At 42.5% G+C, this 20,638-nt stretch overlaps 1 protein-coding gene and 1 long non-coding RNA gene across 3 annotated transcripts; one reads left to right on the top strand and one right to left on the bottom strand.

The window, feature by feature from the left end:
• The first annotated feature begins 1,358 nt into the window (after positions 1-1,358).
• LOC145450653 (uncharacterized) lies at positions 1,359-19,919 on the top strand. 2 transcript variants are annotated; one of them, XM_080329163.1, is made up of 16 exons: positions 1,359-1,513; positions 5,355-5,552; positions 5,828-5,970; positions 6,028-6,169; positions 6,628-6,793; positions 7,959-8,092; positions 8,149-8,530; positions 10,059-10,268; positions 10,325-10,480; positions 10,872-11,026; positions 11,082-11,220; positions 13,085-13,167; positions 13,218-13,444; positions 13,504-13,686; positions 13,743-14,016; positions 16,969-19,919. In XM_080329163.1, the coding sequence occupies exons 1-16, from the start codon at positions 1,435-1,437 to the stop codon at positions 17,670-17,672; spliced, it is 3,375 nt and encodes a 1,124-aa protein (XP_080185289.1). In that variant the 5' UTR covers positions 1,359-1,434; the 3' UTR covers positions 17,673-19,919. The 2 variants fall into 2 exon arrangements, with proteins under 2 accessions (XP_080185289.1, XP_080185290.1); XM_080329164.1 differs by having other exon boundaries at positions 13,085-13,164.
• Positions 2,496-3,180, bottom strand: LOC145449422 (uncharacterized). The gene is made up of 2 exons (XR_013918254.1): positions 2,929-3,180; positions 2,496-2,648 (listed from the first exon to the last, which is right to left on the bottom strand). It is a non-coding gene; the product is annotated as an uncharacterized LOC145449422 (long non-coding RNA).
• Positions 19,920-20,638: the final 719 nt, after the last annotated feature.

The following is a 20,638-nucleotide window of genomic DNA, read 5'->3' on the forward strand; positions in this document are numbered from 1 at the left end:
TTGTTGTTTAGGTTAAATGTAGGATTGTAACGCATGAGCCGGAAATGAGTAATTGAGACTGAACAATATCTCCGATGTACAATGAGTAATTACCCCGGATAAGAAAGCTTGTGCAAAAGAAACAGTATCTAGCTCATTAAATTGCCTTAACTTGCTGTTCATTGGTGCTATGGTATGGTGGTAATAAGTAATAACTAATAAATACCGGTAGCCCACATTTGGTTGAATAAGTCATTCGGGAGCCAAGTGGAAAGCATAATGGTAAAATACAAATTGCTGGTACGCTATCGAAAAAAGCTTCAGAAACACGGGACTAGAGAGACGATAGACATTACCCTTCACATTGTGCAGGGTGCCCACTAATATGAATGCAAGAAACCCGGCACTACTGGTCATTAATGAAGTAGCCTACTGATACTCTTATGGATTTGTCTACTTGCAAAACATAATGGGTGTCTTTTCGCTACCTCCACCTCAACCAATTTGTAAGCCTCCCCATATAGTTACTTATTGCATTCCGTCAAATACCAAGTGGAGTGGTGTGGCCGGTAACGAACTACTTCTACTTTTTCGGAGAACTTACATACGTTTTGCCTATAGTTGCGCTAGTTTCTGAAGCGGTCGTGTTTTTGGAGTATATTTTGAATTATACATAACAGCTTTCTAGGAAAATCACTTACTTCTCACACTTTGTATTTTGGAAAATTGAACGAAGTTTAGGGACGTGTTTGCGCAACTTACATGAATGAAATTGTCTTAACAACTGAGAAAAATATCCTCTGTGTCACGGTAACTGTGTAAATCGGAAATTCCACCTAATTCTCGCGTCTTTTGTAATTTTTCGTTAGTCGCGATAAGCAACTGCTAAAATTATGCGCCGCATCGGCCAACTGTACATTTTGAAACTACTTATTGGAGCCCTTTTCAAAACGCGTAAAGTTATCGGATGAAGGATATCGATTATGACGAAGCGGGAGATCACGCGCCGGAAATTCAAATCTCACCGGAATCTCACATTCAAAATTATAGCACGATCCCCGCCAATAAATTTCCAACTGACGAATCACGCGATTCCGCCTCCTGTCGAGATCCAAATTTCGCTCCTATTTGCTCTGAATATCCCCGCACAATATCTTGGCACCAGAAATGAGACGGTGCCCATGCGCAGAAAAGCGAGGAGTCGTTTGTCAGACTAAGCTATCGACGACAATTAGTGAACCGCACGATTTGTTTCTGAATGTCGGCGGCGTGACTGCCAATTGATTGTTTGCTCATTAAATATAAAGAATGATGTAAGAATCACTATTGATATTTGAATGATGACCAGTAATTTAGTTGCGGACTTCCGCGTCCCTTTCCATTCAAATAAAACGCTGATTGCAAATTACGCCATTCTGTAGTAGATTCAGCGCCGACAGGTTCCGTCGCGAGACGATGTCGAGAATACTCCTTTGCTTAAGTTTTGCGTGTGTCGTCACAGAAGCTGCAACGTCAGATTTTTGTAGCGTAACAGGTGAGCGTTTCGTGGTCGTCGTCAGATAAGAGATAACAAACCTGCGGATAAAAATTGATTGCTGCCTGGTGGCCTAGTCGTGAAGTCTCGTGTTTCCGTCTGATAGTTATCTATAGGTCCTAAAGTTCGTGTAATGAATCAAAATATTAATTCATAAGTCAAAATTAAATAGGCATCGCTGGGCACAATGATTGGAGTGCTCTAAACTGAATGAAATATTATGTCAGATGATTCAAATAGGGTTGTAAGAGATAATAGTTTCAAATACTGAGATTGTAACCGCCTAGCCTGTAAGGGCAAATTTATCGAATATTATAGTACATAATATATTCAAATACGGAAGACTTAAAAACTCGAATCGCAACATACGAAACACCACAAATATACAGTTAAGTCATGGTCAACCCACAGCATTGCGAACAAATGTAATCAAATAGGTGTATTCGAAGAAACATCCTTTTGTGGCGAGATCGCGTAGTGGTAAAATCCTCAGCTGCAATTCCGATGGGTTGCGGGTTCGAGTCCGACTCCAGAATTCCTACTGAAGTGTGGATGTTTATGTAGACCTCGCCATCTCATCCGTATAACTCTTTCGACGCCGCGTATCCCCAATCCCCATATGTTCGCTAGAGATTGTCTTCAAAACGCCGCGTATCCCCATATGTTCGCTAAATCGAGAGAGCGTATTTTTGTCTCGAAAATCTGACATGCCGTTTTGCGTCCATGGCAGTCGGGGCATTGTGCGGTAATGAATTCAAAATTCAAGACTTGCTACTAAGAGGCAATTTCGCTGGATTACCTGTACGGAATAGTAACTTTATTTGATATATATTTCCACGACGGTAATGATTTTCAACAGACGCCAATACCCAAAGACATTTTACATCATTATCACCAATCTTTAGCGACACATCGCGCGTTAAGTTAATATACGGATCTACTGAAGCCACCGAGTCAGTACATGTACTGCGACAACACAGACTTCACACCAATATATACGTATTTATTCAAGTTTTTAAAACGTAAAATTGCATCGGGAGATGACGAGGACTCAACGGAGACAAATAATGATGTTTTTGTGCAGATCGTTGCTTGTAATCGTACACAAATGGGCTCCGTCGGTATGTTACTGCGCCTGAAAAACAAACTTGAGTACCGGTACTAGCAGAAGTCAAATTTTCGAGCCATTATTGCGGATTTGACGTCACAATGATAACCTTGAAGCATCGACGGCCGAAGATCATGTCGGCAGCAGTATTTCACGACGGTTCTGAACCTCCGCATTGCCATTGAAAAGGAATTAACGATTTAAGGATAATATGTTATCAATATATAATATAATAAGAACATTCTGTGAAATTTACAACGTCACAGCTAATCTATAAGTACCATAGAAACACCAACAAAATCCATACCTTGGCAGCAGTGCGCCTGAAATCAGCCAAACTTCAGTTCGTACCGAAGCCTGTCCTAGCAACACGACAGGATCAATCAAGGCACGTTACGCATCATTAGATAGATATCGTTCGCGGCTACAATACGGACGTAGGTACGTCTCGGTAGCTAAGGTAGCGACGAAGTTACGATCGGTTGAAATTGGGGTTATTTGGTGAAAATCGCGGCGTTTTGAAGACAATCGTCAAATTTAGCTCGGCGTCGAAAGAGATAAGCGGCGTCTCTTATAAAAGACCAGAAGAGGGTATCTATCGAATATTAAATAAGAAAATTGGCCTGGTGTAAATGACCATAGTAGTCGACAAACATCATGAACACCGTTCCCTCTAAGCTGCGCACGTGCGCAACTGCGCAGTGCTGAAACGGTCTCTGCGCACAGAAAATCTAAGTTGCGCACAAAAAAATTGAAGCGACGATCTTTTTGTGAGTCTTTACGCGCTGTTGTCCGAGGGTCTGCGCAGTGAATTGATGGGTGTGCGCAGTAGGGCTCTTCAAAAATGACTTTTTTTCTCAAATCGTACTGGCTACTTGATAAAATTGTTAGGTTACCTGATTTAAGCCTACACACAAAATTTGGTTCAGTTCCAGTCAGTAACCGCTTTGCTACAGGAGAAGAAAGTTTCTATTTATTATATAAAAATAAATAATAAAAAATTTGAAAATTTTCTGTTCACCCCATGAAAGTGTTAGGCTGTCTATAGAAACGACGCTCACCAAATTTGGTTCAATTCCAACCAGTGGAAGCGGACTTATTGCCGTCGAAAAATTTGGATTTGAATAAAATAGTATTTACGGTGACCGATTCGTTGTTTGTTTATTATAGTTGTGCTCACCGTAAATACTATTTTATTCAAATCCAAATTTTTCGACGGCAATAACTCCGCTTCCACTGGTTGGAATTGAACCAAAATTGGTGAGCATCGTTTCTATAGACAGCCTAACACTTTCATGGGGTGAACAGAAAATTTTCAAATTTTTTATTATCTATTTTTATATAATAAACAGAAACTTACTTCTCCTGTAGCAAAGCGGTTACTGGCTGGAATTGAACCAAATTTTGTGTGTAGGCTTAAATTACGTAACCTAACAATTTTATCAAGTAGCCAGTACGATTTGAGAAAAAAAGTCAATTTTGAAGAGCCCTAGTGCGCAGACTCGTCAGAAATTAAAGGAAACATTGATCATGAATACCAAAAACAACAACAACCACCATTTTATTTTATTGTGATGTAGAACTGCCAGTATATTCTTAGCTATAGCATAACAGATATAGCATACGTATTTTAATCCATAATGGTATGACGTGTTAATAAGTGATAATCGAATACTCGGATCGACTCGCAGTCGCGGTCACGGTTCTATTGAAATTTATGCAAGGCGAAGCTCGCGCAGTCCTGTGAAAGACCACTCACTTGATTGTGATTGTTCGGTACCGTTTGAAAGAAATGCGACTGCGATATTCAAAATGCTGTTTCCAGTTAGTCTACATTACGCTGCCAAGTGTCAATTAATTGTACTTTCAGAATTTAAAAAGCTTTGTTTAAAAGTCACCGCAACTTTCACATATCCTACAACCCTATCAGTGTTGGGATCAAGTCACTACCTTCGAGTCACAAGTCGTCTCGACTCAATCCACGTTTTGAGTCGAGTCGAGTGAAGTCAAGTCATTCGATTTTCGATATTAGTCAGTCAAGACACGATTCAAGTCACTAGTCAAGTCAAGTTGAATTGTTAAAGTACGAGGTATACGAGGTATATACATTGTCAATCCGCATTTCTGAAGCGTCGAGTCGAATCAAATCATTTTTGCAAAGTGACTCGGGTCAAGTCAAGTCAAGTCATACGAAAAAGTTGACTCGAGACAAGTCATGACTCGAGTCATTTCAACACTGAACCTTATAACCTACCCAAAACGAGTTGTAGGCTGGTTGTATAATCAAAGTACACCATGAATTCTCTATCACGACACCATGCCGAAAAATACGTTCTAAAGTTCAAAATCGCTCTAAAATTAGATGATTTAAAACATAATTATTCCTTGAAATAATGGACAAGGGTTCAACTTTTGCGTATTCAAATTGAGATATAAAATTTGAATATATTTGGTGGACCGACAAAAAACCTGCCACGGACCGACGGTTGACAACCACTGGTCCGTCGTAATACTTCGGTTACTTCGGAGGGTCGTAAAACAGAAATTGACATTCTATTCGTAATCGTAATCGACTACTTCGAGCTTTTGTCATCGTAATCACACGACTCTGAAGTAATCGTAATATCAAGCGATTGTATTGATGCAATAAACTCCGTGTACGCCTATGCCCTAGATATCTGATGTCAAGAATAACTTATTTTATCTATCAGACTTCGTGACGACATTTTTCAGAAGCCTGGATTGCCGGTCAACATCAATCGATCGATAGCGGCCTGAATTCTTGTGGAATGTTTTCGCGCCCCCTCAACGCTTCGCATGAAGAGACTCGATGGACGGCGTGCAGTGTCTCGTGCGGCGAAGGAGTACAGAAGAAAATTTGTCGGGGCGGAGTTTGCGGAACAAAGAAATGTTTCTTGAAATTCTGTCCAGGTTAGGAAACAGTTTTGAATCGAGAACTCGACGCATGGCGCTCAGTATATCCGAAGTAGCATGGAGGTGGGATTCAAGATATAGACTATACCGAACAATACCATTTCAACACCTTCCTTGTCCAGCGATATATGTACATCATGATCGTATATATATGTATTATGGCGTTGCTAAGTTATATGAGTCGATGTATATGCGGCAAATGCTCCAAGGACAGAATCACAATAATGCAAACATCCTGTTCCTATTCTGTGAAGATCGAGTTTTCCATTCAGGTTATCTCTCTTCCCCGCGGATTCATTTCTTCGGTAGCTTCACCGCTGATGTCAGCACGATCAACAACGCGAGATGCAACTACATCACAGAGCGTTTTTCTGCCGCCGCGATGAAGGAGGGGCTGCCTTACTTGACTAAGAAGGTACGACGTTACGTAGAAGTCGCGTTTGCGTGGTCTGCTCTTATCCCGTTCTATCAGGGCGTTGACGTAATCTCGGAAAGCAATAACTGGAATCCCGAAGGCACGGGCCGGTTCCAACTGCACGCGGAAGTGACGTCAGTCTGCATTTCGTCAGGGAATTGCACCACCGACGACTCCATGGTGGGGAGAACGGTCAAAGGTGGGAGTTAGTGATACTGAATGGGGCTGTGACCGAGACAGAGTCGGTTCACTTTACCACCGACTCCTGATATATTAAACACAACAATTCCGACTCCTAATATTTTTTCGCAAAACTCCAATTTTACCACTGCTGTAATTTTACCGAGATAATGATACGTTTATATCACATTTTAGTAACTATTATTGCTATTATAAAAATGTTATAGCTTCAACTGCACGTCTTGGTAACATTTCGATCGATTGTAGTACAGATAATAACCTATGGATAGAAAAGCAACACGCACCTACACGGCCAGGCAATCGCAGATCAGGCTAATAGAAAACATTATTGCTGCGAACAATCGGAATGCTGCAATAGGTCATTCTATTATGGAGCTCCGATTATTGGAAAGAATTTAACTTACTCCACCCCGACTCCACAACCCTGGTTGTGACGTCATGGTTTACTCAATTTAGAGACGTCCGTGGTCGCGATGGTAGACGTGGACCCAGACTGGCAGGTGGCGTCTGAAATCTACGGAATGCGGCTTAAAATTGAAGGAGTTTTAGAAGCGCGATTCGTGACGTCAGCAATCCAGTCGCCGAAGCGTAGAGGAAACAACGTTTATGCGGCACTGAAAAGGTTCGGTTCGGTTGGAGATAGAGAGAGATTTATTGATTTGTTAAACCGCAAAGAAAATCCCATTAATGTATGAAAACATCAACAAACGAAATTCACGATGTAGGACAAGGTGTGATCAATAAAACTTTGAGTAGGGTCTGACCCTGCACTCAAAAATTAAAAATGTTGTATGCAAATTTGGTTGCGCTTAGTTGGGGTATAGTGATTGAATGTAGCATGGTACAATCAATGTAAATTTGGGATGGCATAATAGGGTGAGTAATAGGCGAAGGAATCGTTATTTTGAAATGTGTGCTGTTGAAGGTACGGCATGGATGTTAATAAAAAAGTTGTAAAGAACAGGACCAGCATAGTCGATTGACATATTTGTGATGTTGCTGGTGGGAGGATGTATTTGTATATGGTAGTGTTGACCTATGAGTCACAAGTCAGTTCCAATTATTGCACAGTTTGACTCGAGTCACGTGAACTCACTCAATTTTTTAAGGTGACTCGAGTCAAGTCAAGTCACTCGATTTTTAGAGGTGACTCCAGTCGAGTCAAGTCGAGTCGAGTTAAGTGACGAGTCAAGTCACAAAATCATGCGGAATTTTCGGAGTTCGAGGCATGATTCATCCCATTGCATTTTGCAGGTTGATTGAAGTACAGATTAATTTACCAATAATTATTTATGAATCGAGTAATGAATATCAAGATAATTGCACCTTTGACTGGGCATTGTAGTGCTTACATATACGCAGAAGTAGAACTACTATGCCTCGTCCATAACTATCCGCCAAATAGATATTAGAATAAGACACCTCGGAGAGTTTAAACAAATTGATATTATATAATTATGCCATACACAAGCCACCTGCACATCCATACGATGCAATTGTTGACGAGCAGTAAAAATGTATTAAACAATATATCGGTTCCATTTAAATTATGCAAGAGGTTCGTTAAGATTAGTACTGAGCAGAAATGCACTGCTCTGCACTGCTGCCGAGTCAGTCAAATCATTTTTGGAAAGTGACTCGAGTCAAGTCAAGTCATCTGAAAATGTTGACTCGAGTCATCCCAACGCTGGTTTATGGATGGTAGCTTTGTACGAAAACCTGGTATTGTGGGAATGTCCACTTCGGTTTCAAAACGTGAAATCGTTCTCTATATACTTCTTGCGCAGCCAGCTCTCTGAAGTGACTTGGGTGGATGAGAACGCAAGGAGCATGTTCACCAATGCGAATCGGCTGTCGATTGCGATGACAATGGACCAGTTTTTTGAGGAATCGCGGGAAGGAAGGCTCACGGGAACAATCGGTACATGAAATTTTATTAGATGTTTTCGGCCTGATTTGGAATTGTCTTCGTGACAGGGCCGACCAGTAGCGATGATCCAATCTCGACCTCAGCAACTAGACGATTACTCTCGACCCCACTTTGGGGGATGAAAGGGTCCGCCCCCTTCTACGTCAACGAGAGGTCACTCACTATTGATCTCTCTCTGGTATTCAACTGCTCTGAAGTGAGTGGACTCTTCAACGTCACCGGTCTCGGGGATCTAGATCTGGCCGTTTACGTCGCCGACGAGGAGAGCCTCCGTCACGTGACCGTCGCCGGCGGTCTGTCGCGGAAATTGGCCGGCGATTGGTACGAAACATTTGGAGGGATTGTCGACTTCGATCTGCCCGAGGACGCGTCGAGACTGATTGCGTCACAAAGGCTGGTGATGACGCAAACTTCGCCAGGAGAATTCAAGTGAGTTTTTCGCGCGGTGTCGTTAATCTTTTTAAGGAATAAAAATGCTACAAAATTACACATCACGAAATAGCGTAGTGGTATAATCCACAGCTGTAACACCAACGGGCTGCGGGTCGACTCTAGAATTCCTACCTAAGTGTTAGAGGCTCATGTAGGCTCCTCTTCGCCATCTCATCCGTTTCAGCGGTGTCTTATAAAAGCCTTGAAGTGAGCTGCAGTGCTACAAGTCGGTAGCTATGGAAAAAAATGAAGAAAATTGACCTGATGTGAATGACCATAGTAGTCGATAAACACCACGAATACCAGAAACAACAACAACCACAAGATGGCGGTTTAATGAAAAACTTTCAGGATGCCTAAACGATTCAGAGTAGCCTTTTTCTGCGGGTTTGCGAAGGTGCTGACCTGACCTGACCTGACTGTGTTTTGGTAATCAAGCAGCTTCCCAAGGTAAAAGTGATGAACGTTTTTGTATTAGGCTTACCGTGAGAAGGCCTGGTTGACGATGCTGGCCTTATTTTTAGTAATTATCTTACCTAATTTAGAAGTGGATTATGGAACATTTCCATATGGTATTTTGCGACGGGCCCATGAAGTGATTGAAAACCTCTGGTTCGGAGTATGTAAACAAGAGACATGCACAGAAGAAAATGAAGAAGCTGTCGTATATCAGGGGCGGCCAACCTTTCCGGCCAGAGGGCCACATGAGGTTTCCGAACCATTGCGCGGACCACATGAATGCTTATGACTTTTTTTAGTCTTCCGATAGGAGCGAACCGGATTAGATAACGGTGAAAACAAGACTTCTGTCACTACGCATCAAAATCGGTAACAATTATGTCATGAAAGCTCAGTAAGCACCATCGACCGAACCGCGTTAGGCGCGAAAAAATTTCACCATTACTTGAATTTGGTCAATAATTATGTCACTTCCATATATTGCCTTTGTATACCGCTCGGCACATTTGATAAGGACAGGATTATTAGGAGCTTGGTCATATAAATATCCAAGATGCGTATCATATCATTTTGTGCAATGCTTTCATCGCCGAGGATCTTTCTACGAGTGCTGACGCGAATTCGCATGTTAAATCACACGTTCTCTCATAATTGCGAATATAGTCAGACTCAAATCTGGAAATTGTTCGTATTTTTAATTTTTAGGGAGGGGTGCCAATACTAAAAGCAAGAATCGGCTGACAATAACTCACACGCAGTGCTAAGAGAAAGATTAGGTCAAATAAATATGTCATGAAATAATCAATTGCCGGTCATATACGAAGATCTACGAAAATGTGGCTGGCCCCTGGCGACGCCAATGGGTCGGTACTGATATTCTAGTCAGCAAGATCCCTTTTGCAGGCAGGCCTTACAAGTTCACAATCAATTGCCTGCATAAGTTACTTTTTTGTAACTAATTTCGAAAATTATCTCCCGGGCCACTCAAAACCTTCTCACGGGCCACGGGTAAGCCGCCCCTGTCGTATATAGATCAGATTGCCAATCGTTTTTCGTGATGTTGCAGACACGCTCGAGTGATCATGTCGGAAGCAGAGGAAGCAATCAATTTCGGCTTCATGGAATCCCACGTTCATCGACTCAACGTCGGAGATTCGTTTCGAACGAAAGTTTTCGTCAGCTCGTTCGGGAGACCTCTAAATGAAGCGCAAGTGTCTATTCAGAAAGTGAGCGAGTCGTATGCGGATGTGTCGTGCGGATGGGACCTCTGTAAGAGGTAGGTGTTCCATAATTGCTGACCGAGACTAATGTTGTATTGATTGCATCGTTCAGCAAGCTGGGAGTCCCGGTAGACGCTCTTCATACGTCACAATCATCGACTCTGGACGCAGGATTTGCGCATTTTCGAGTCTCTGCCGCGAAAGACCCCAGAAACGCGAGGGGTTGTGGACTCGACGGACAGATCTATCCTATTGCTGTTCAATTGAAGTGAGAATTTCTTGTCGAGGGCGAATTTTCTTTATAGATCCTTCCGTAACGATTAGTACATGGCGTTCCTGAAGTAACTTGACCGATTATTGTAAGTTAACGCTGTCTCATTACTTAATCAACGTCTTGAATCCTTGGGCTGCAAGTATCAATCCACAAAATACTCAATAAGAATATACGGTATTATAATGCGTACGGTCATGTAGGTTGTGTCAATGTACGTTTGTTAGAGGAGAGAGTCATCACTTTTGTAGACGGTCGTATACGAGAAAATATCGTAAGCCAATGTGTCGCGTAATTATTATACAATCTCCATAATATGGTCCTGTAGCACGGGATATTATAGGTTTCATTTCAGGTTGCTTGGTTCTACCGCATTTCTCGGTAACAGGTACAAGGGGACAGTTTTCGTCGATGGAGGGTTGCTACGTCAATCTCCAAACGTCACAAAGGATCATGACGTATACTTGGCAGTCGTCCCCGCAGTTGTGGCGATTTACAGCGAAACGCCGGAGATCGAGTGTCCGTTATGGGGCGATATTGAGCGTAAGGTACACACTTGCGTGACACCTGAGTCGGGAACGAATGTTTTCCGTTACAGCGATTTTCATTCGTTATCACAATTTGTATCCGGTCATGTGGAGGCATGGCATCATAGACATGTCGTCGTATGATGACATAAAAAGAAAGTCCAAGATGCTGGAGTACGCCATGCTTGAAGTTGACTTCGAAGATCCGAGGTTTGGAAAATGTTCTCCTGTCGAAATGTGTCGAACCCCTGACGTTATAATAGTAGTGAGGATTAGTAAGAATTATGCCATCACCAGGGCCGTAACTTCCGCACCCCAAAACCCCCAATTGGGGGAGGGGGCGAGCTCGAAGAGGGCCTAAAATTATTTCGTGAATTAGCATAAATTATAGAATGTTTTTTGAAAATTTATGCAACTTTTAAAAAATTTTTGCGCTGGTTGCGATTTCAGGTTGTCAAATATTATGATTATTGGGTACTCTTCCCCCAAGGAAAAATACGCAAGATTTATAGAAATGGGTATACCGGCGTAGCCCATTACCTCGCCACGACGCACCAAGACATATAAAGTTTTAAGCCATGTAACTAACATGCGACTCCAAGAAGTGTGCTAGAACGATCGGCAGCGAAAACCTTGGCCAAAAACGATTGCCCTTATGCTGACCGAAAACTTCTTTATAGATAAAAAAAAAATACATATAGGTTTAATTGTCCATAGGCGCCTATAAGACTGGCGCCGAATGTTCCTGTCTTGGCAATCTGAACCTCACAAGTCAAATACCATCGCGCACGGAAAAATTATATGCTAGTGAAGAAAAACCAATTTGAAATCGCGTGATCTTGTAGTTTCGTACGTTTGGGCGATACTATATTTTTTGATATAGCAGACAGGAGGTCACGAAATAACATCATGTAACGAAGTCATACCAACGGGCCCGCCCGCCCGAAGATGTTTAATTATTATTCACCGGCTCTACAGTTTCAAAGACACCTCACTCAGCTCTACCGGTAAATATGATTACGTGAGTAGAGAGGAAAAGAAATTAATAGCAATATATATGCAATTCCCGATCTTATTGAGCGATTTCATCATGAATTATCAAACATTTTCGCGCTTCGCGCTGGCTGCCTAAACAGTACAACTGTATGATTTCGTGGCAAAAGCGAACAACGTGATCGGGGGTCGGTTTATCACCCTATGGAAGGCCAAGACTCAAGTTCTTTGGGGGGCTGACGAAGTGCTGTTTCGTTCCTGCCAACGGGTATACACCCGGATATGTTTAATTATTATTGAGGGTCCTACCTTTTCAAGCACACCTCTCACTCAGCTCTACCGGCAAATCAGATTACGTGTGTAGAGAAAGAATAAAAATTGATAGCAATATATATGCAATTCTTGATCATATTGACCGATTCAGTAAATAATTTTTGACATTTTTCGCGCTTGGTGCGATTAGACTCACTAAACGGACACCCAAGGTAGATGATAGGTAGCGGTAAACAGCGTGAAGCCTGAGGGGGGTCTGGGGGGTCGAAGCCCCGCAGAAGTTCGGGTTATCACCCTATGGGAGACCCAAGACCAACGTTTTTGAGGGGCCTGACGAAGTGCTGTTACGGCCCTGGCCATCACCATAGGATGAAAAAGAACGAGCATCTATGCCCGTACCGAAAAATGGGAACGTGAAAACACAAATTCTATATCAATAGTTTACCATTGTGCAGGGCACTGGGCAGTTTAACCTAGTATAGTGGGGAGCTTAGTGGTAAATTCACCGTACACCATACGCTGGAGGCCCCAATGCTATTGCCGGCAATAGCGCGTTCTGGAGTGTCGAATTGACGAAGGCATATCTGGGCTCCTCGCCTACGTCGCATGGAAGGTGCTAAGTAGCGTCTAGGAACTACAGCTGTGACTGTCATATTGGACATTAGGCGATGTGGATGTTAAATTAAGACAACATGACCATACTAGGTCGTTTCAGCATCCTCTTTTTATCTATTCCTTACGTAGCGTTGTGCCTTGTGAATCGCATCGTGTGTATTGTTGGATAATGGAACGGCCGATTTTACCGCAGGTTTATGCCAATAACGCGGGATCTGTCACGAAGCAAAACGAAGCTGGTCGCGAATTGGTTGAAATGCGGCATGAAGAAAGGTAGTTGCTTAGAAACTTTACGATATTCGAAAACTAAACCCGTTTATTTGAAGAGTCTCCAACTCCGACTTGCTCGCTAGTGGACGAGCAGCTGTCGCAGTTGCGGGCCTCACTGCAGCGTGCCGTCACACTCGAACTGACGATCATTCCGCCGTACTTTACTGCCTGGCTCAGCCTGCAAACTGAGCTGGGAAGAAACCAGGAAACCGCCGATATCGTGAAGAGCGTCTTCGTTGATGAAATGCTTCACATGTCTCTCGCGGGAAACATTCTCAACGCTGTGAGTCTTTCGTGACGTTCTTACAACTTGAACGAGTCATGACGTCACGACGATTGCAGATAAACGGATCGGTGAACCTGACGACCTTCTCGAATCTTCCGTTCTATCCGACATCGCTCGGATTTGGAAAAGGCTACAAATTGATACCGGATCTCGTGCTTACTCTGGGTAAGATGTCTCGCGGAGTTGTGAACGATGTGTTCATGCCTGTAGAGCGACCAGCCGACGCCGAGCAGAGAAAGGTATATATATGACCACAATCCTCGATACTTTACCTTTACATGTCGTCTTTTCTCAGATTCTGCAAAAAGTAGCGAATCTTTTGGAGATTCTCAAAAATCCGAAATATTCTTCGTCCAAGTTTTTCATGGAAGAGCTTGCTGACTCGAGCGCCGTAAACAGATCAAATTCAGAATTGTGGGTTTCAAGCAGAGATTTCGCGGCAAAAGGACTACGCGATTTGTCAGCTACAACTATTTCAAGCATTGGTGCCTTCTACTCGAAGATAGCTCTCCAGTTGACTCTGGTGGAGTCGTGTTTCCAAGTGGAACGAGCATCAACGATATTCACAGGTAAATTGTTTCCGCTTCACTGTTGACCAAATGACCATTACGGAGGGCGGTTGACGAATTACAAGCGATTCTGTAGGCTGTAGCTTCACACTTCGAAACTAAGTTATAAATCATCGTATTTCGAATCAACGCAGTGGATGAAAATCATGAAATAACGTTGTCTAAATTCCGAATCACCGACTAAATTTACATGGAACTATGCTGGCCAGTGGTATCGAATCCTATCCAGCCATTAACTACTAGTGCGGATCGTGGACCGGAGCCGGATTGGATATCCGGCCGGATTTTTACAATTTTGACCGGACCGGATCGGAGCCGGATCAGTACTTTTTCTGTTACGGCCGGAGTCGGATCGGAGCCGGATCACTACTTTTTTGATCCGGCCAGAATCTTCATGGATAAGGATAACTTTTATAACTATATAACTACCAATCAACCACACGTAAATAACCACCAAGCCAGTGTGAACATAAACGAGGCATATTTATCAATTCACGGAACCTCCGTACCGTGTAGGGTCGGATTTCTGACCGGACTTTTTCATTTTTGGCCGGAACCGGATTGGAGCCGGATCAGTACTTTTCCTGATGCGGCCGGAGCCGGACCAGAGAATTTGTCGATCCGCTCCGCACTATTAACTACTTAGTGTATAATACTTGATTGCTGGGGTTAATAAGTGCTAGATTTCCCTGGTAGAGTTGTTCACTAGCACTGCCTGGCAAAATGGAATGCCTGAGTGTATCGATTCTGAATCGAGTATTGGGATTCGGATCTATATGGCGTCATATTAGTATGAATGATGTGAGAATTTTATTGTATGTATACTTGGGGTGGTGCGAACCTCTGACAGGTTCAGGTTCGCGAATCTTTTTGAAAGGTTCTGTGTGAAGACGAACGTGAACATATGACGTCACATGACGTCATATTTCCAATTCCATTCCTACATTTCCGTAAAGTATACTATATTAATGTACATGATAACTACAGCGACGACTCGGGCCACATTATGCCACAATGCTGAAGTATACATGCTAACTCTTCAAACGTTACCTAATGTACAGTGTACACACCGGAACAATCAAATGCTATAATAATTCCACAAAATCAATATCTTTCTCCGCTTTGCCAACAATTCCAACGACAACTCGGATAGACCGGACAGATGTATTCTTTAAAGTGAAACATGGGTTTTTATACTTGCCCAAGATATTATCTCAAAAACAAGTTCTACAGTAGCAAACACCGTAATCGGATATCAAATAAGGATATCAAATCAAGATAGATCCCGCATGCGGTACGTCTGATCGAATTTTTCCGTTAGACATCGATACATTCTTCATATCAATGTCGTTGATGTAATTATTAGGGATGGTGTGAACGTCAGGTCCACGTTCACGTTCTGTGTGTGAACCTCAGAAATTTAGAGGTTCACGTTCACAAACGAACATTATTTCATATATTACAATTTTCACTCCATTGAAAGTTATTGTATTTCAACTGCGGCCACTCTATGCATGGCGCTGGCAGCGTGAAAAAATCAACACTAAGCCAGCATGCACCTTGACAATCTCAAAAGTTTCTCCTTTGAACTTGACCCGCAATCACACAACATTAAGAGCGAAATACAATATTTATAGGTAGTCAGCGAATGATGTTTATTCAACCAATCATTGGACTTGATATCGTTGTCTGATATAAACAAATCTAGCAGGCGTACGGGATCAATCTTGACTTCATATGTTTATTGTATCATATAAACCAAATCAGTGCGATTGGAGTGTTGGCTACTATTGTATAACTTGTTAATGGTGTAATATGGGTAACAAGTATAGAAACACGTTTTACACTCTGTTCAATAGCAACGCAGCAATACCCAGACGCCGAATACATTGTCCGATCTGGCCTAGACCGTTGAGACGTAAGCATGTGTTCCGTTGAACGTCGTCGTAGAAATTGTTGACAAGGCGACAGAAGATATTGATTTTATGAAATCATTATATATTATTTGTTTGACCCAGTTTGATGAGATAAACCGTCAATATGTACTTCAGCATTGTGGCATTATGTAGCCCGAGTCGTCGATAGGCCTCGTGTACACTACAATCTGTACATTAGTATAGGCAATCACTTCACTGAAATGTAGGATTGGAATTATCAATATGACGTCATGTGACGTCATGAGGTTAACGTTCGCGTTCACACAGAACCCTTCAAAAAAGCTCGCGTTGACTAAGCGCAAATCGCTGACTTCCTACATGTATAGTGCGTTTTTCGTTCTTACTATTGTGTGGCGGGCAAAGCTCATTGCAGATAGTCACTAAGGATTCGCAAACGGAACGCTGAATATTCCGAGCAAACTTTCGATCAAATAATTTTTAAATTTGCAAGGTACATACTCGTTAGTACTGAGTTTCTTTTCATGCTGCCGGCGCCTTGCAGAAAGTGACCCGAAGTTGAAAAGCAAAGACTTTCAACCAAAGACACGTTATTATGACGTAAAATTGTAAATAATTGAAGGAAGTTCACAGTCCTGAACCTATCCAGATTCGTTTGTGAACCTCACGTTCACAGCATCCCTAATATGTACCTTTTATGCGACCCAAACGAAAATCATATCAGTTCTCTGCATAAAGATAAATTGGTATTTTACATCCACACCCATTTCATTCAACTTTGTGACAATGCTATGGGCTTGATTTCACAGAAATACCATTTCCGCCAACTACTTGCTGTGGATATTGTGATACGACTATTCAAGATAAAGAGGGGCGTATCATTTCAGTGCTTGTCTGTAAATATACTCGACTTGAATCGAATTATTACAATTTATATTCGATTCGTATTCGAATACTCGAACCATCGTTCCCAGCCCAAATGTACCCCGTTGCATGAATTGAATTCGTTACCATTCGGTCGGATTGGTGAATTAATTACATGCGTCATTGTTACCAGGTGATGTCAGTCATCAAATGAATATGTCGCATTGGCACAGACCTCAAGCGGTTCGGAAGTTCAGCGACCCGGAGATTTTACCGGATCTTCCGGTCTTCGAAGTAACCGATTTGAGATCAGCATTGGAAGCGATTGTAGCTATCATAAACGAGGGGGAGGGCGGGCCAAGCTGCGCACAATTTTCAGACAACGCACGTGGCGAACTGTCGCATTATTATCGATTCATGGAGATCGTGCGCGGGCGAAGACTTGAAAATGTTCCCAGCGATCCTGCGCAGGGAACCGGTTTATGCCTGAATACGAACGAACATTATTGTACAGCTGGTTCCAAACAGACTGAATTTTGCTTCACAGGTGACATAGTTCCGTTTCACAGCGACGGCGTCTGGCCCATCATCACGAATCCCGACGAATCGATGTACAGCAAAAGTTCCAAGGTGGAGAAATGGAACAAAGAATTCAACTTATTGTACACGAGCTTACTGCGATGCCTCGAGATCAGCTTTGGCGGGAAGCCCGACCACGTGAAACAATGCATGCAAGAGATGCACAGCATGCGAATCATCGGGAAGAAAGTCGTGCAGAGCCCAGTGATGCGTAATGGACACGTCATCGGGCATGGTACTCCGACCTGGGTCTTCCAGCGAGGTCGTGGCGAAGAACTGGGGCTGCCGAATATACTCGGTCTCGATGAATTGTACTGAGTCCAATAGAAAGATACGACTTTTGAACAGAGGTGGTCAAAGTAATCCTCAGTATTGCTGTTCGAGTAGAAGTAATGCCGTACATTTTCTCTCGATTACAAGTAGAAAACGAAAGATCTGAAAAGTACTCAAGCAGTTTTGAAAAGTAGCTTTGGTCGCGAAGTCCTAGTTGTAAATTGGAAAAGGATTTACTTCCGATATTGTAGGGTGTATGAAAACGCTGAATGACGGAATGACTCTCTTAATTGATAATATTGTCGAAAATATATTCAAAAGAGATGTAAGCCAATCCAGAACTAAGAAACCAAAATGTAAGTTTGAGCAGTTTTGTGTCAAAAACTGTTAAAGTTGAAGTAGTTGGAAAGTAACCACTCAGGTAGTGAGATTACTCCAGAAAATCAGATGAAGTATATGGTCACTGACCACCTCAGCCCTTGAAAACCACTGTTGATGACCTGAGATTTACCTGCAGGGTTGGCGGGACTCTGCGTGGACTTATTTCTTGCACTCACTGCCTCTTACAATAAAATCCTGATGATTAATTTATACATCATATGCTTTTTTCGCATATCCGCTCGAATCATGAAGAACTACATAAATTCAGTCTGAAGCGCGCTGGCGACGGTACAGCCCCACAATGCCTGTAGCTTGGGCGTGCACAGAAGCCTACTTGATACGACCCACGAAATGTCGATATGGTTGCTATTAACAACTACTAAACTATGTTGAAGATAGTGCTCAATATCACATCGATTGCATCCGACCTTTTATCGCAGATTTTGATTTGGGCGTGAATTGGACCGTGAGTTATTGTCTATCCCTGAGAATTGGGATTGAACGATTTGCCGCTATTACAATCAGCAAATAATTGCAGTGATGGAAGCTACTCAGAACCCCTTTGTGTTCGACGTAGAAAACAATTACTGATTGGATACGCGCTTTCCCGTTTGAAATCATCTGTTATGTATCTGCTTGATACACTCGAATTTACGAATTTTGTCACGCAATGTCACTGTCGCGTCTAGTCATGCTCACACGATGCATTGTGATCTGAATTTCGTTCTCATTTGTTCGGTCATATCCAATGTTCCCGCTAGGCTGCGAGCGCACTGCTGACAAAGGCTGCGCGCACAGAAAACTTTGTGCCGCGCACAAAAATAATTCACCTGTGGTTCGAAAAAAAATTTAACAATTTATCTTTCGCAGAAGGCACCGACGATCATCAGACCAAATTAATCATCATTTCAGATGTAGGCCTACATCACTAATTTGTATTCAGTCATTCGTAATCAGACGAAGCGACAGCTACGCCATCTTTTTATGTAGAAAATGTATTAAAATGCGATAAAAAAACTCGAGTGATGACCTTTTTTTAGCGAACACCACACATTACCGTAAAATCGGGAGTCCAGCCGTAGCAACCCTATGTTACGCACTCTTGTCCAAGGGACCGCGCAGTGAGTTTGCGCAGACTCGTGAAAAATTAGAGGGGACATTGGCCATATCTCATTGTGGGCCGCATATTGAAACCTGGACTGAAGGTGTATCCGCGAACCGAAAAGGTTGGGAAGCACTGTAAGCCAGTGTTCCTACAGTATGGGTCTCGAATGTAGGGATGGTCCGATGGCGTGAACGTGAGGTTCACGTTCGCGTTCTGTGTGTGAACCTCGGAAATGTTGAGGTTCGCGTTCGCAACAGAACCTCGGAAGATTCTGTACTGTGAACCTTTTTCATATATTCCAATTTTCACTTCATTATAACATCTTTGGTTCAAATTAATTACATTTCCACTACGGGCCACTCTATGCATTACGCTGGCAGCATAAATAATCAAGACTAAACGAGCATGCACCTTGACAATCTCCAAAATTTTACTTGCTTTGTTAAAAAAAAAGTTTGCTCGAAATATCCAGCTTTCAGTTTGTGAATATATAGTGACTCTCTGATGTGAGCTTGACCCGCAATCACACAACATCAAGAGCGAAATTCACTGCATGTAGTCAGCGAATGATGCTTATTCAACCAATCAAATTGATATCGTTTTCTGATGTAAAAATCTAGCAGGCACACGGGGTCAATCTCGACTTCATATATGTTTACATAATCATAAAGACCAAATCCGTGCGATTGGGGTGTTGGCTACTGCTGTATAAGTTGTTGATGGGGTAATATCGGTAGCAAGTATAGAAACCCGTTTACACTTTGCTCAATATCCATGTAGCAACACTCAGACGCCGAATACATTGTCCGGTCGTTGCCGTTCCATGTTTAATTTCTATAGTTAAGGCGTAAGCTTATACTCCCCGGCAAGTCTCGTCGAAATTGCTATCAAAGCGACGGAAGATATTGAGTTTTTGGGATTATTATATCATTTGATTGCCTCAGTTGATACATTTAGCGACTTTTAAAACGTCAATATTTAGTTCAGCATTGTGGCATCATGTGGCCCGAGTCGTCGCCAGGTATCGTGTTCGTGTACATTAACATAGGCTATCCCCTCATTGAAATATAGGGTTTAAATTAGCAGTATGACGTCATGACGTTCGCGTTTACACAGAACCTTTCAAAAAGGTTCGCGTTCACACGAACCTGAAAATTTCAGAGGTTCACACCATCCCTACTAGAATGTATAAATTAGAGTCGCGAGCGTATATTTATTGTGTCTTATATTTGTTGTACTTCCTGCAAAACATTCCTTCTCGCCTTCCGCGGAATTCTGTGGACCGTCCGTGTATTTCTAAGTCAGATATGTTGGGTACTAGCTATGATCAAATTTTTGACTCTAATTCCGGACACTCTTCAGCGCCTACTAGCGGGTTTTACAATGAGGTACATTGTCAGTCAACTACTGCGTTTCCATGAGCGGCCGATGGGCCCATTTTCGAGAGATTCGGCCGACGAACGAGAGAATTTTGTTGCGTATGCACAGATTGCACACCCACGTCGGCCGACTCGTCGGCCATCGA

The sequence above is a fragment of the Botryllus schlosseri genome, chromosome 11 (assembly GCF_051294905.1).
Source record: "Botryllus schlosseri isolate E-star chromosome 11, Bs_hap1, whole genome shotgun sequence".
In the NCBI taxonomy this organism is placed as follows: domain Eukaryota; kingdom Metazoa; phylum Chordata; class Ascidiacea; order Stolidobranchia; family Styelidae; genus Botryllus; species Botryllus schlosseri.

Coding starts and splice junctions, on each gene's coding strand:
- LOC145450653 (XM_080329163.1), top strand. CDS start 1,435: ATGTCGAGAATACTCCTTTGCTTAAGTTTTGCGTGTGTCGTCACAGAA. Junction 6,170..6,627: donor GGTGGGGAGAACGGTCAAAG/GTGGGAGTTAGT, acceptor TACTCAATTTAG/AGACGTCCGTGGTCGCGATG. Junction 13,445..13,503: donor CGGGAAACATTCTCAACGCT/GTGAGTCTTTCG, acceptor CGACGATTGCAG/ATAAACGGATCGGTGAACCT.